This window comes from Pituophis catenifer, unplaced genomic scaffold (genome assembly GCF_029215685.1).
Source record: "Pituophis catenifer annectens isolate HBS135680 unplaced genomic scaffold, rPitCat1.0.hap2 SCAF_2, whole genome shotgun sequence".
Lineage (NCBI taxonomy): Eukaryota > Metazoa > Chordata > Lepidosauria > Squamata > Colubridae > Pituophis > Pituophis catenifer.
In genome coordinates, this window is record NW_027256882.1 from 32,282,560 (window position 1) to 32,296,621 (window position 14,062).

Sequence of the window (14,062 nt, forward strand, 5' to 3'; positions counted from 1 at the left end):
GAAGAAAAGCCCATCCTCTGTCCTCAATGTGACACAAACTTTAGGAAACATGCTACCCTAGTGATACAAAAAAGGCTTGAAATGGGGGAGAAGTCATTTGTTTGTTCTGACTGTGGGAAAACTTTCAGTCGAAATTCTCAGTTGGTGACACACCAGAGGACACACACAGGAGAGAAACCCTATGAGTGTCCAGATTGTGGGAAAGGCTTCAGTCAGAATTCCCACCTGGTGACACACCAGAGGATTCATACAGGGGAGAAACCGTATGAGTGTTGGGATTGTGGGAAATGTTTCAGTCGGAATTCCCACCTGGTGATACACCAGAAGACTCACACAAGGCAGAAAGTGTATGAGTGTCCAGATTGTGGGAAAGGTTTCAGTCACAATTCCAATTTGGTGATACACCAGAGGACTCATACAGGAGAGAAACCATATGAGTGCCCCAATTGTGGGAAAACTTTCGGTCGTAATACCAACCTTGTGAATCACTTGAGGACTCACATAGGGGAGAAAGTTTATGAGTGTCCAGACTGTGGAAAAAGTTTCAGTCATAATTCCATCCTGATGATACACCGGAGGACTCACAGAGGGGAGAAAGTGTATGAATGTCCAGACTGTGGGAAAGGTTTCAGTCATAATTCCATCCTGATAATACATCAGAGGACTCACACAGGAGATAAACCATATGAGTGTCCAGATTGTGGGAAAAGTTTCAGTCAGAATTCCGCCCTTGCAATACACCAGAGGATTCACACAGGAGAAAAACCCTATGAATGTCCAGATTGTGGGAAAGGTTTCAGTCATAATTCCAACCTTGTGAAACACCACAGGACTCACAGAGGGGAGAAACCATATGAATGTCCAGATTGTGGGAAAGGTTTCAGTCATAATTCCAACCTGATGATACACCAGAGGACTCACACAGGAGAAAAACCGTATGAGTGTTCCGATTGTGGTAAAGGTTTCAGTCAGAATTCCAACCTTGTTAAACACCTGAGGACTCATAATCGGGAGAAACGGTATGAGTGTCCAGATTGTGGGAAATATTTCTTTCGTAATTCCAACCTGATGATACACCAGAGGGATCACACAGGAGAGAAACCCTTTGAATGTCCTGATTGTGGGAAAAGTTTCAGTAATAATTCCAATCTTGTGAAACACCAGAGGACTCACACTGGGGAGAAACCCTATGAATGTCCTGATTGTGGGAAAAGTTTCAATCAGAATTCCAACCTGATGATACACCAGAGGACTCATACAGGAGAGAAACCGTATGAGTGTCTGGACTGTGGAAAACGTTTCAGTTGGTATTCTGGATTGGTGATACACCAGAGGACTCACACAGGGGAAAAGCCATATGAGTGTCCAGATTGTGGGAAAGGTTTCAGTACTAGGACTAACCTTATAAATCATGTAGGTTTACACACAGGTGAGAAACCTTTCAAATGCCCAGAGTGTGGATGGTGCTTCTCGCAAGCTTCCTCCCTTATTAAACACAAGAAAATCCACATGACCCAGAAGATGATGAATAAAGAGAAGGCTTGAATTTCTTTTCTGATCTGCCTTTGCAAGTTCACCTTAGAAATTATTTAATTTCTGGCCTGATTCTGTTTAGCCAAATATGTCTCAGTATTAGGCATGAGGGAGAAGAGAAAAGAAATGAAAATGGAAAATGTTAGCTTGGTCAAAGTTAACTACTTGTGTGTTGCTATCAGGAAAATGTAGTAGATATTCCCTTTAGCAAAAATAGAATAATTGCTGCCAAAAGGCTTTTGGGAATGTTTTTTGCATGTTGACAACAGAGATAATAGAAAAGCAACACACAATTTTTTTTAAGAAATGTGCTTCAGATCCTGAAATAAAATATATTGTAGCTCCTCAAATATGAAGTGATGGGAGAAGAGAAGTAAAGAGGATTCAGAGTGTATCTTTCCTAACATTTTCAGAAATTCAGGTCAAGAAGAATCCCTGTTCAAATTGCGAACAGTGAAGCACAGAATCGAGAACATTTGACGGAGGGTTGGAGCAGTGTGGAGAGCACAAAAATATTCATATGTAAAGGTTGTTGAACTTAGCATTGAAATATTGTTTTAATATTATAGAGGAAAAGAGTTGTGGGTTTTTTGAGTGTAGGCTCTTCAAGTTTATGAACAATTATGATCTCTTTTGCTTGTATGTGCCTCTTGTTAGCTTTTGAAAGCTGATGGGTGATAGCACTGCCAAGATGCTAAACATTTTGCTGAATTTGAAAGATACCAAAGAATTTAAAGTTTCTTCATTTCAGTAATTCAATTCAGGTTATAACACAATATCCCCATGACTCTGGAAACGAGAGCACATGTTTCTCCAGTGGCTGTATTACAGAGACGTTTGTACCAGGCTTATCTCCAGTACTGCATAGATAGTCAGGGCACACAGGACAGTTCTACAGTTCCTTGCTGCTTTCAAATAGTAGCCCTGTTACTACATACTGTTCAGGTAGTCCTCAATTTACGACCATAATTGAGCCCAATGTTTATGTTGCCAAGTGAGAAATTTGTTAAACGAACAACATTGCCCCATTTTACAAATTTTCTTGCCATATTTGTTACATGAATCACTGCAGTTGTTAAATTAGTGACCCGGTTGTTAAGTGAATTTGGTTTCTCCATTGACTTTGCTTGTCAGAAGGTTGCAGAAGGTGATGATCACATGACCCCAGGACACTGCAACCGTCATAAATGTGAGACAGTTGTCAAACATCTGAATATAAATTACATGGCCATATGGACACACTGAAAAACAGCCATAAGTCACTTTTTTCAATGCGGTTGTAACTTTGAATGTTCACTAAGTGTTGTACGTCGAGGATTGCCTATGTAATGTTGCCACATTTCTGCAGACCATTATTTAGGATTAGTCAGATGATAGATGACCTATGCCATAAAGTAGTCTTCAGGAGCCTCCAGTTCATCCCACAATTTGCTCTGTAGAGTGATAGATTCAGTTTGCCACATACTAAACTTCATGCAGCCTCCAGGCATCTTATGCCTTTCTGCCCTCTAAGTTCCTATCAGGGGACTGCGCAGCAGGTGTCCAAATGAAGTCAGAGATATTGACATGAACTTGTAGTTCTATATATAAACATATTTTACAACTGTATATATGGCAAACCAGATAGTCAAGCAAGCAGGAGCATCATGAGGTAAATCACAGAACAGTATACAAAGCCCACTGAAGAAAAAGGTGGGAAAACAAGGAAACTTCCCCTCCACCCCCACAGCAACCAATCACAGCACAGATCACCTCATGCGGAGCCACCAATCAACCATAACTGTGTGTTCTGCCTCACTGTACAACCTCACTCCTCCAGCTATTACATTTAAATACTTGTAACAGTTTCATTTAGAAGCCTGTTTTTAAATTTACTGTCATTTATGTCTTTACTTTTTAGTATACCATAATTATATTATTACACTTTGATGTCCGTACTTTTTAGCTGAATACACTCCACGTTCATTATGCTGGTCTTTGTAATAAAGATTTTAAACCTTAAAATAATCAAATTCTATTTAATTCATGTCAGAGTGTAATTTAATGCTCACACAGTGAAACTGATAGGAAGAAATAGTGGAATTCCCAACAAATAACTGCTTTTCAGCAGAACAAATAGATTAATTAGACCCCATAAAACCTATAAACACTATCATCTGTCCATCCAACATCCATCCATCCATCTATCTATCTATCTCTGTCCATCCATCCTATCTACCTACCTACCTATCATAAAACCATATAAAATTTGGTAATAGGCAATCCAGAAGAGCTGGTTCCCAGGGCCAGGCCAGAAGCCACCATTCCATTTGGAGAGACACTCCATTTCCTCAGAATAAAAAATTGAAGCTCAGATTTGAGACAAACAAGGTCCTTTTTCTGGAAAATAATGGGAACTCAATTGCAAAGATGTTGGACTAGATCTTGAAAGGCTGCAGTGCAGCCACAGGAACAGATGAGTGAGTAGATTTTGTGAGGAGTAAAAAGAGCCAGTTTGGTGCATGGTGAAAGCTACAAGTTACAGACTGGGAGGTGCTCATTTCCAGTCTTGCCATACGCATGGAACCATTTGGGCATCCCTGGCCAGTCCCTCTCTCTTTCAGCCTATAAAGCAGGAAAGAGGAGGCCAATTGGAAAATCCTTGCCAAGGAAACTGCAGAGAAACCAGTCCAGGCAATTGCCAGGTGTGAAGTCTATCTTGAAGGTGTCTAAAACAAACATTGGGTGTAAGAATTAAGGACAGGAGATTAAAACTGCAAAGCAGTTCCAGTTCAGTGTCATGTCAGGCATAAAGGTAACTTCCAGGAGCTGTGGAATATTGAGATGCCAATTTGAGAGGGAAATAATATGTCTGTGAACGGAGATAGGCGGTAGGAGAGATTAAAATGAACCTCTTTGTCTGCCCAGGATGCTACTATTAGAAGAAATATCTTTCTGGGTTCAGCTCCAAGCCGGGAAAAAAACACTGGAAACATGCAGACTGCTTGGAAAGATGGTTTCCTGGTGGACAAGATCACATGGTTCGAGTTCCTGAACAGAAAAGGGCCAAAATGCTGAGCATGCCTTGATTTTATGCCCTCTCTGACTTTGAACTTCCTGGAGCCCAGAAAAAGTATCCTGATTGGTTGTCAGACTCCCAGGGGGTAGGGGTCTTAGCTAGCCTTGCTGGCTGATGTAATCTTCCCAGGTGCCATGTGGTGAGTTTCTGTTGCTAGATGGGTCCTATCGTGTTGCAGATGATGGTCCATTGACAAAGGGTGGGGGGGCAGGAAGATGGGAGCTGCTTGTCTTTAAAACATGTTTCTCCATTTCTCAACCAGGGAGATATAATATTCTGCCTTTTTAATATTTCCTAAAATATTTCATTCTTCTAGGAAAGGGGTTGGTGCTAACTTCCTACACTACCTAGGAAGTGCTTACTATGCCATCTTGAGTTCCCAAAAGAAAAAAGAATCAAGACAATATATGTTGTGGTTGTTTTCATTCAGATTCCTCCATGCAACAGAGATTAGAGCCAACATCTGAATTGGGATTTTCGGACTCTAGATGGGCCAGCATCTCCAGGATCGTCTCTCCCACTCCCGACAAGTAATGCTTTCCCTTGGTTTAGTTCTTGCTTCAGTTGAAGTAGCTATGAGTGCATTGTCGCGTAATCAATCAAAAACCTTGCAAACGACAGGAGCTTTGTAATTCAATTTTTTGTCGCTAGGTGGCGAGCGCTCTATTAAACACCTGGCGACTAGAAAGCGGGTCAATCAATACAGTAGAGCGGCATCGATGGTGGCTGAGTACCCACATCCAACGGGAGGGGGAGCGATGGAGCATAAAGGGGTTGAAACAATAGAGTACTGGATTTCTAGAGAGGAGAAGGACAGAGGAATCTCCTCTTCCGGCTGACCCGTGGGAGGACGGAGGCGTGCAGGGCGCCTCTCCTGCTCTTCCCAGGACTTTAGCAGCTGGAAGGTGAGTCGAGGACAGGTCGGAGGAGAAGCCGGGTGCAAGGAGGGCTGTTTGGTTTCCTTCACGCTGCAGAAGCAGAGAAGAAACCAGGCTGAAACATGTCAGGTGCTGCTGCATGTTCCTTCCCTCCCCAAATTTTGTTCCAATGGTGCTGGTCGTTATGAAAGTGTTGCATGCAATTTTCTGCTGGTCGGGAGATTTAAAAAAGTCTCCTTCAGTTTAAGAATGTGTTCTTTTCTTGGAAACTGGGGAGTTTCATGCACAAAAGTGGGGATTATATCTTGCAGATTCTTTGGGTACCATGCATCAATTAAAGCCCCTCATCTGTTGAAGCCATCCCATCTTCTAAAATTAGACCCAAACGTTTGAATGTACCCTCTTCTAGGACATTTTTGAGGCTGAAATACATATGGACTTAACAGACATATATTCGTAGGCCAATCTTTATGTCCGCATCTGTATAATCTAACCTCAACATTTCTTTTTTTTTTTAAAACCAAACGTTTTTTATTAAATTATTAAGCATTATAAAATACAAAATATAAAAGTAAATAGAGGAACATGAAGGGAGGAAGGGAAAGGGAAAGAAAAGTGGGAAAGGGTGGGAAAAAGAAAAGAAAAAGAAGCATCAACTTCCGACTCTCTGTTGCAGTAAAATAAGGCATTAGCTTCAAGTCACAACTTTTTGTTTTTCCATAACAATATGAACAAGTCATTTCTATAAAGATCTATCAATCTAATCTATAAAAGTTAAAGTTACATTTTTTTCCACATCAAGCACTAAATTCGGAAACGGTTTCCATATGGAAACAAAAGTAAGTAAAGGTAAAGGTTCCCCTTGCACATATGTGCTAGTCGTTCCTGACTCTAGGGGGCGGTGCTCATCTCCGTTTCAAAGCCGAAGAGCCAGCATTGTCTGAAGACGTCTCCGTGGTCATGTGGCTGCAATGACTAAATGCCAAAGGCGCACGGAACGTTGTTACCTTCCTACCAAAGGTGGTCCCTATTTTTCTACTTGCATTTTTTACGTGCTTTCGAACTGCTAGGTTGGCAGAAGGTGGGACAAGGAACGGGAGTTCACCCTGTTACGTGGCACTTGTGATTCGAACCACTGAACTGCCAACCTTTTGATTGACAAGCTCAGTGTCTTAGCCACTGAGCCACCCCATCCCTTGTGAACCACCGCGTCCCTTGGGAAACAAAAGTACTTATGTTCTTTTCTTTAATCAGTGTAGTCAGTTTTGCCATTTCAGCCAATTCCCATCAACTTTTGCAGCCCTTCCTCCGTGGTAGGTGTCAAAGTGTCTTTCCATTTTTGCGCATATAGCAGTCTTGCTTCTGTCAACATGTAGAGTAACAAAGTTCCATTTTTTTTCTCCAGTTCTTTTTCCATTAGTCCCAAAAGGAAAAGTTCTGGTTTCATTTCTATCTCCATTTTCAGGATTTTCTGTATTAAGAGTGTGAATCATACTGCAATTTTTTTTTATTTTATCGCATGTCCACCATACATGGTAAAAAGTCCCTTCTTTATTCTTCCATTTCCAACATTCATTTGACATACCTTTATACGTCTTAGATAGCTTATCTGGTGTTAGATACAAGCAATAGAACATCTCTTTTAAATTATAATTTAATGTAAATTTTAAACCTTTCATCCATATACTTTTCCATTGTTCAAGCATCACATTATATCCAAAATTCCTTGCCCACTGAATCATACAATGTTTTATATGTTCATTTTCTAAGTTCAGTTTCAATAACATTTTATAAATCTTAGCAATAATATGTTCATCGTTACCACATAATGAAAGTATCGAGCACCCTCGACAACTTACCGAATAAGAGGGGCACTCCGTGTGGAAAACCAGCTGGCCGAACATATTAATGCCAGAATAATAAACACGGGTGTTGGTAATGGTGGCGAGAATGGGGCGATAGCGGTAGCAATGTTGGTAGTGGGATTAATAGGGTTCAGTACAGCTGTTTGTGGGATATTGGGATGTAGGAATCCTGTGCCGGAGAGTTGGAACAGCCCGACCTGAAGCTGTAAACACAGACCGATGATGTTATATGCCAGCAACCCGGGAAAAGCTCCAGCTTTATTTCTTGTATAGAGAGCCAGCATTTGCTTATCATCTGTCAAGTAGCTGTCATTAAACGAGTTAAATCATAGTTTGAGTTGTGTGTTTAACTCGGCCAGCACAGGCAGGAAAGAAAAGCCGAGAGAAAGTCATTTTTAACAAAATAAAAACCATAGCATTTTTATCCAATTTAAACATTTCTTTCAGTTGCTGATAAGTAAACCAATGGCAAATGTAACCTTCTGATTCAAATTCTTCCCTCGGCTTTATTGGGTCACCAGAATTGAAAGATAAAATTTTACCATACATCAATCAATCTGGCTTTGCCACCATTTATTTTCTAAAAAAGGCTTCCTGCGGTGAAACCCAAAGAGGCAACTTCGTAGAGAGCCTTGTTTTATATTTATTCCAAATTCTTAATATGGCACGTCTTAACAAAATGGTTATTAAAATCACCATTAACTTTACTTTTGTCATACCATAAGTAGTCGTGCCATCCAAACCTTAATTCATGTCCCTCTAATTCAAGTAACCTCTTGTTTTGTAAACTCACCCATTCTTTTGCCCAGGTCATGCAGCACGCATCAAAATACAATTTCATATCTGGTACCCAACCCCCCCTCTTTCCTTGGCAACTTGCAATAGCTTATATCTAAGCTATTCTTGGTTTTTTCCCTTGCCATTGTTTAAATGGGTTATCAGTTGTAAGTATTGGTAATGTCTGAAATAAAAAAAAATCTTTGGTAAAATATTCATCTTAATTACTGAGATTCTTCCCAGTAATGATAAATGCAATTTATCCCATCTTTGTAAATCTTGTTTAATGTCCCTCCAAAAGGGACATAATTATTTTCAAACAATTTTATATTTGTATTTGTCAACTTAACCCCTAAGTATTTCACCTTTTTCTCAACCCTAAAGCCTGATTTTTAAATGAATACATCATTATCCTGAGACGGCATATTCTTAATCAGCATAGTTTTTCAATTTCCTGTACAGTTAACATAGATAATTGTTGCCATAGCAGTTTAATATGGTGTAACATTTTAGTATCTGTGTTTTTTGCAACAGTATTTATTTCTGTCTAATTTCATCCATTATCCTTTGTGGCTTTTACTGGGATTTTTTTTCTTCTCTATCCGATTGTACTGTATAAAATAGCCCCTCATGACTGCTTTACTAGCATCCCATACAATCGTTAAGCTTGTCTCTTTTCCCAAATGATTCTCTAAGTATTCCTGCAATTTCTTTTTACATTCTTTTACAATCCTATCCTTATGCAAAATAGCTTCGTTTAGTCTCCATCTGAAACTCGAACTCTTGCCTCTTAAAACCAAAAGCACTGGATTATAGTCTTGAGAAAGATTTCGGTAGAATGTCCACTTTCAAAATTTTATTTGCATAGTTTTTAGATACTCATATCATATCAATCCTTGAAAAAAGTTTTATGTCTTTCAGAAAAGAAGGTATATTCTCTGGCATCTCCATTTTTATATCTCCAAGAGTCCACTAATACTAAGTTGTTCGTATCTCAAAAAGTCTTAGGTAGTTTACCCTGTGAGGGTTTAACCCGGTGGTGAAATCCTCCGCGGATCACCACCGGTTCACTGCCCTCACATGTGCGGAGCGCACGAAAAGCATCCTGCACGCGTGCATGCACAGCACATACCAAAAGCACATTCCATGCGCATGCACAGTACACACCAAACGAGCACTTCGCTAGGTAATAGAACAGCGAGGGGGTGGGGAACAGCTGTGCCTGATCCCTTGTTATTTTTCTTGCAAAGTGAACTAGAACATCTCTTGGTAGCTTTTTCATGGCAGCAAATCTGGAGTTTATTCTATATGTCTTATCCAGGTCAAGATTCATTTCTCCTTCCCCTTTATTAGTTAACTGAGCCAAGGCCTTTACCATCATTACTCTGATTTCTTCTCCTGATTGTTCAGGTATTCCACAAAATCTTAATTGAGCTTCCTTTAATCTGAGCTTCCAAGTCTGTAATCTCAACTAGCTCCGCCTCACACATAGCATTAGTTTTCTCCAGTCCATGCTCCACACAGTCTACTCTGGCTTTCACCTCTTTCATATCTCCTTTCAAATCCTTAATTTCTTCCCGGAGCTCCCTTTACAAGTTCATCAATTTTGGATTCCAACTTTGACACACCATTTTGAATTTGTTTGTGCGATTTTAATAATCTACCCTCAACATTTCCTGATAGATTTGAAAATAACAAATTTGTTATTGAAGAATTTTGATTTACCAAAGTCCAGAAGATAATTTAATGTTTGTGTGGATATTTGAACTCACTAGTCTTCTATATGTCAAATGAATCATAGTTAATGTTAGATGTTAATTTAGTATTTTAATTAATTGTAATGCATATTTTTTTCTTCTTGCTATTTTCACATCATCTGCACCCATTTTATAAATCTTTTATGTCAATCTTGTAGGCCAAAAAGATGCTAGGAAGAAAATTCTGGACAAGTGAGAATCCCAAGGAGCATTAAAAGGAAAGCAAATCCAGCCAGCAATGAAAGTTCACTACAAAAGTCTTCTTCGGGCAAGTGACAGACAAAAGAGAGAATATGAAGAGAGTTTTGAGTTGAAAAAAACTTAATATGTAGAACTCAAACAAACACTCCAAAAAACGGTCAAGGGGGATTATTTTCAAATTCAGAAAAAGGAGAAGTAATCTGGAATCAGTGCAGGAGGAAGTGGTCATGATAATCATATAAGATAAGCAGGCATTCAAGCTTCACCCTGTGAAGCAAGTAAGAGTATTCTGAATGAAAGCACTATCCAAGAAGGGATTCAAAACATTTTTGATCTTGAGAATCCAAAAATATCCTTGGTGGAAAAATTCCACAATATGCACAAATTCCACAATATTGTAGGTAAAACACAGATTGCAGAGCACAGCTGATTATGCACAAGAGGACACACACTGAGGAAAAGCCCAGCCACTGCCCTCAATGTGGCAAATAGTTTTAGGAAATGTGATACACAAGAGGATTCAATGGGGGAGAAACCATATGAGTGTCTAGATTGTGGGCAAACTTTCAGTCAGAACTCTCACCTGGTGATACACCAGAGGACTCACACAGGGGGGAAACAATATGAGTGTCCAGATTGTGGAAAAGGTTTCAGTCATAATTCCAACCTGACCATACACCAGAGGACTCACACGGGAGAGAAACCATACAAGTGTCCAGACTGTGGCAAACGTTTCAGTCAGAATTCCAATCTGGTAATACACCAGAGGATACACACAGGACAGAAACAGTATGAGTGTCCAGATTGTGGGACACGTTTCAGTCATAATTTCACCCTTGCAATGCACCAGAGGATTCACACAGGAGAAAAACCCTATGAATGTCCAGATTGTGGGAAAGGTTTCAGTAATAATTCCAATCTTGTGAAACACCAAAGGACTCACAGAGGAGAGAAACCATATGAGTGTCCAGATTGTGGGAAAGGTTTCAGTCATAATTCCAACCTGATGATACACCAGAGGATTCACACAGGAGAAAAACCCTATGAATGTCCAGATTGTGGGAAAGGTTTCAGTCATAATTCCAATCTTGTGATACACCAGAGGACTCACACAGGGGAAAAGCCATATGAGTGTCCTGATTGTGGGAAAGGTTTCAGTACTAGGACTAACCTTATAAATCATGTAGGTTTACACACAGGTGAGAAACCTTTCAAGTGCCCAGAGTGTGGAAAGTGCTTCTCACAAACGTCTTCCCTTATTAAACATAAGAAAGTCCACATGACCCAGAAGCTGAAGAGTAAAGCTTGACTTCCGGTTTGGCGTCACAGCAATGCAGTCGGGGAAATGGCGGGGCTCTGATGAGCCCCACCAAAACCCTGACTGGCTAATTGCCGCTGACAGGTCTGTGGACCTACCTGTCCTGAAGGGACAGGGGAACAGAGAGGGATCCCTTGGGCGGCCAAGAGGAACGGGCAAGTTCCTTGGAGGCCGGAGGCAACCCTCTAAGTCAGCGGCGGGGGACGGCAGCCATGGTGGCTGCCTCGAGATTGCGACAAATTGGGACAAGCAATGCGCAGGAGGAAGGAAGGAAGGACTATGTGCTTCGGAGCCGGGTGAGTGACACCAACCCAGGCGAGAAACAACGTGTTAATAAGGTTATTTACAAATAAGACCCCCAACCTTACCTAGTGGCTAATGATCTGAGGGGCTTGAAGATTTTCTAAAATAAGGAAAAATTGATTGAAATGAACTGCTCATTAACTAAATAGAGCTGGATATTTGAACTTTCTCATTAAAACCGAAATGAATTTGAAAAGAGAAAAGTGATAATTAAGGATTTGCCATCTCTAAAAGCCAGACAAAGAGATCTAACGGATTGCTACATAAATGTTTCAAAATGGCGATTGAAGCTGTGACTAAGTGAAAGTGTTGATTGCGGAAACTTGTTTTTTCCTGAAAAGAACCTATTTGACTTGTTACATATTGTGGATTACTTTGAAAAGAACTATGGTTTTTTGAACTTTGGAGATTCCTATTCTGTTGTTTAATGGCTTTATAAAGAAAGAAGAAATACAATGACTAATAAACTTTTAACTAACTGGCGCAGCAACAAAAGGCTTGGCACAGGAACAGAAGTAGAGAAGCTGATGTTTTACTGGAAACAGACTTTATAATAGAATTAAAAAGGATATGCAGAGTTTTAAGCATGGAAGTATTGACTTTGAATTGAAATGCTTATGGACAGATAAGGAAACGAAGAAGCAAAATAGATAAATCAGATAGCAATGTTTGAATGTTTAATTGTTTAAATGGTTCAAAGTTTAAGTGAGCTTTAAATAAAAACAAGTGTTTATGGTAAACAAAGATAGAAAGATAATTAAAATAGAAGTGGGAAGTTAAGGTGACTAAAAGTGATATTTTCATAAAAGCATAACTTGTAACATGTTTTAGTTTTAATTTGATAACAAAGTGGTGGATGATAATTATGATCAATTGTTAATGATTATAGATGATATACTAAGGTACACAGATGGAAGTCATAATTGTGATTGCATTTAACACATGTTGGAAATGATTAATATTAAGAAATAGATGGGGACACACCCTGGAAGAGTATAGTTGGAAACAGTGGATTAATAGACAACATATTGAAAAAGAAAATTTTAAAATAAGTTAGCAGAATAGTAGTTGGAGTTAATGGAGGAGAATATGCTGAGAACTCAGCCAAAATAATGTAATGCTGGAAATCAGCCAAATAATAGGTGGAATTATGGAGGAGAATGCTGTTAATCAGCCAAAACAAAGCATGTTGGAAATCAGCCAAAACAATGGAAAATGCTGATAATCAGCCAAATAACAGGTGGAGTTATGGAGGAGAAAGGAGAATACATTGAAGAATAATTATTAATAAGGGGTGAAAAAGAAAATGTTGGCTGATAATTAAAATGAAATGGTAAATTTTGAGATGTCTGTGTAAAAGTTTAAGAACATGATAGGATGAATTGGGTCTAGAAAATGAGAAAAATAAAGAAATTTTGATTAATAAATTGAAATAAAAATTGAGTTGTATACATTTGGAAATTAAGATTTGTGGTGATAAAATTGTAAGGTAAATATATAGATTAATAGATTAGATTGTTTTTGTGTTTAATGTTGATGTTAAAAGGAGCAAGGGAAAAAAATTTAGAGAGGTATTGAATTTTGATTTATAATTGAATTTATAATTGAATATAAAAAAGAGCTTTGCTTTTAGTAGGAGTTTAAGATGTATGATGAGATAATAGAAAGATTTATTAAGATATTGGAATTTATGTTAAAATTGTTTGTTCTCATTTGTTAAACTAGTATACCTATTTGTGACCGGACCAAGACTTTGTTCTTGAAAAAAATTTCTTGTTTATGTTGGAAACAATAAAAAATTTCTACAAAAAAAAAAGAGAGAGAGTAAAGCTTGAATTTCTTTTTTGAACTGCCTTTGCAAGTTCACCGAGAAGTTAAGGATTTAATTATTGACCTGATTCTGTTTAGCCAAACATCTCTCAGTATTAGGCATGAAAGGAGAGAGAAAAGAAATAAAAATGGATAAAGTTAACTACTTGTGTGTTGCTATCAGGAAAATGTAGTCGATATTTCCTTTGGCAAAAATAGAATAATTGCTGCCAAAAGGTTTTTTGGAATGTTTTTTGCACATTGAACAAGAGAGATAATAGAAAAGCAAGACCTAGGTTTTTTTTAGAAACCTTCACATCCTGAAAAAAATATATTGGAAGATAGGAACACTATGATTTACTTACCAATTGTAGCTCCACAAATATGAAGTGATGGCAGAAGAGAAATAAAAAGGATTCAGAGTTTCTTTCCTAACATTTTCAGAAAATCAGGGCAAGAAGAATCCCTGTTCAAATTGTGAGCTATGAAGCACGGAATGGAGAATGTTTGAGGGAGGTTTGGGGCAATGTGAAGAGCACAAAAAATTCACAGTAAAGGTTGTT

At 38.8% G+C, this 14,062-nt stretch overlaps 1 protein-coding gene across 1 annotated transcript; it reads left to right on the plus strand.

Annotated features, from left to right (window-relative positions):
• The first annotated feature begins 2 nt into the window (after positions 1-2).
• Positions 3-13,430, plus strand: LOC139312077 (zinc finger protein 268-like). Its single transcript, XM_070936599.1, has 2 exons — positions 3-1,387; positions 10,621-13,430. Exons 1-2 carry the CDS (start codon positions 82-84, stop codon positions 11,376-11,378), a joined length of 2,064 nt encoding a protein of 687 aa, XP_070792700.1. The 5' UTR covers positions 3-81; the 3' UTR covers positions 11,379-13,430.
• Positions 13,431-14,062: the final 632 nt, after the last annotated feature.

Excerpts from the sequence above, each read along its gene's own strand:
- LOC139312077 (XM_070936599.1), top strand. The coding sequence starts at position 82 with ATGGGGGAGAAGTCATTTGTTTGTTCTGACTGTGGGAAAACTTTCAGT. Across the intron at positions 1,388-10,620 it reads AGATTGTGGGAAAGGTTTCA|ATTGTGGGCAAACTTTCAGT; the intron begins GTACTAGGACTA and ends ATGAGTGTCTAG.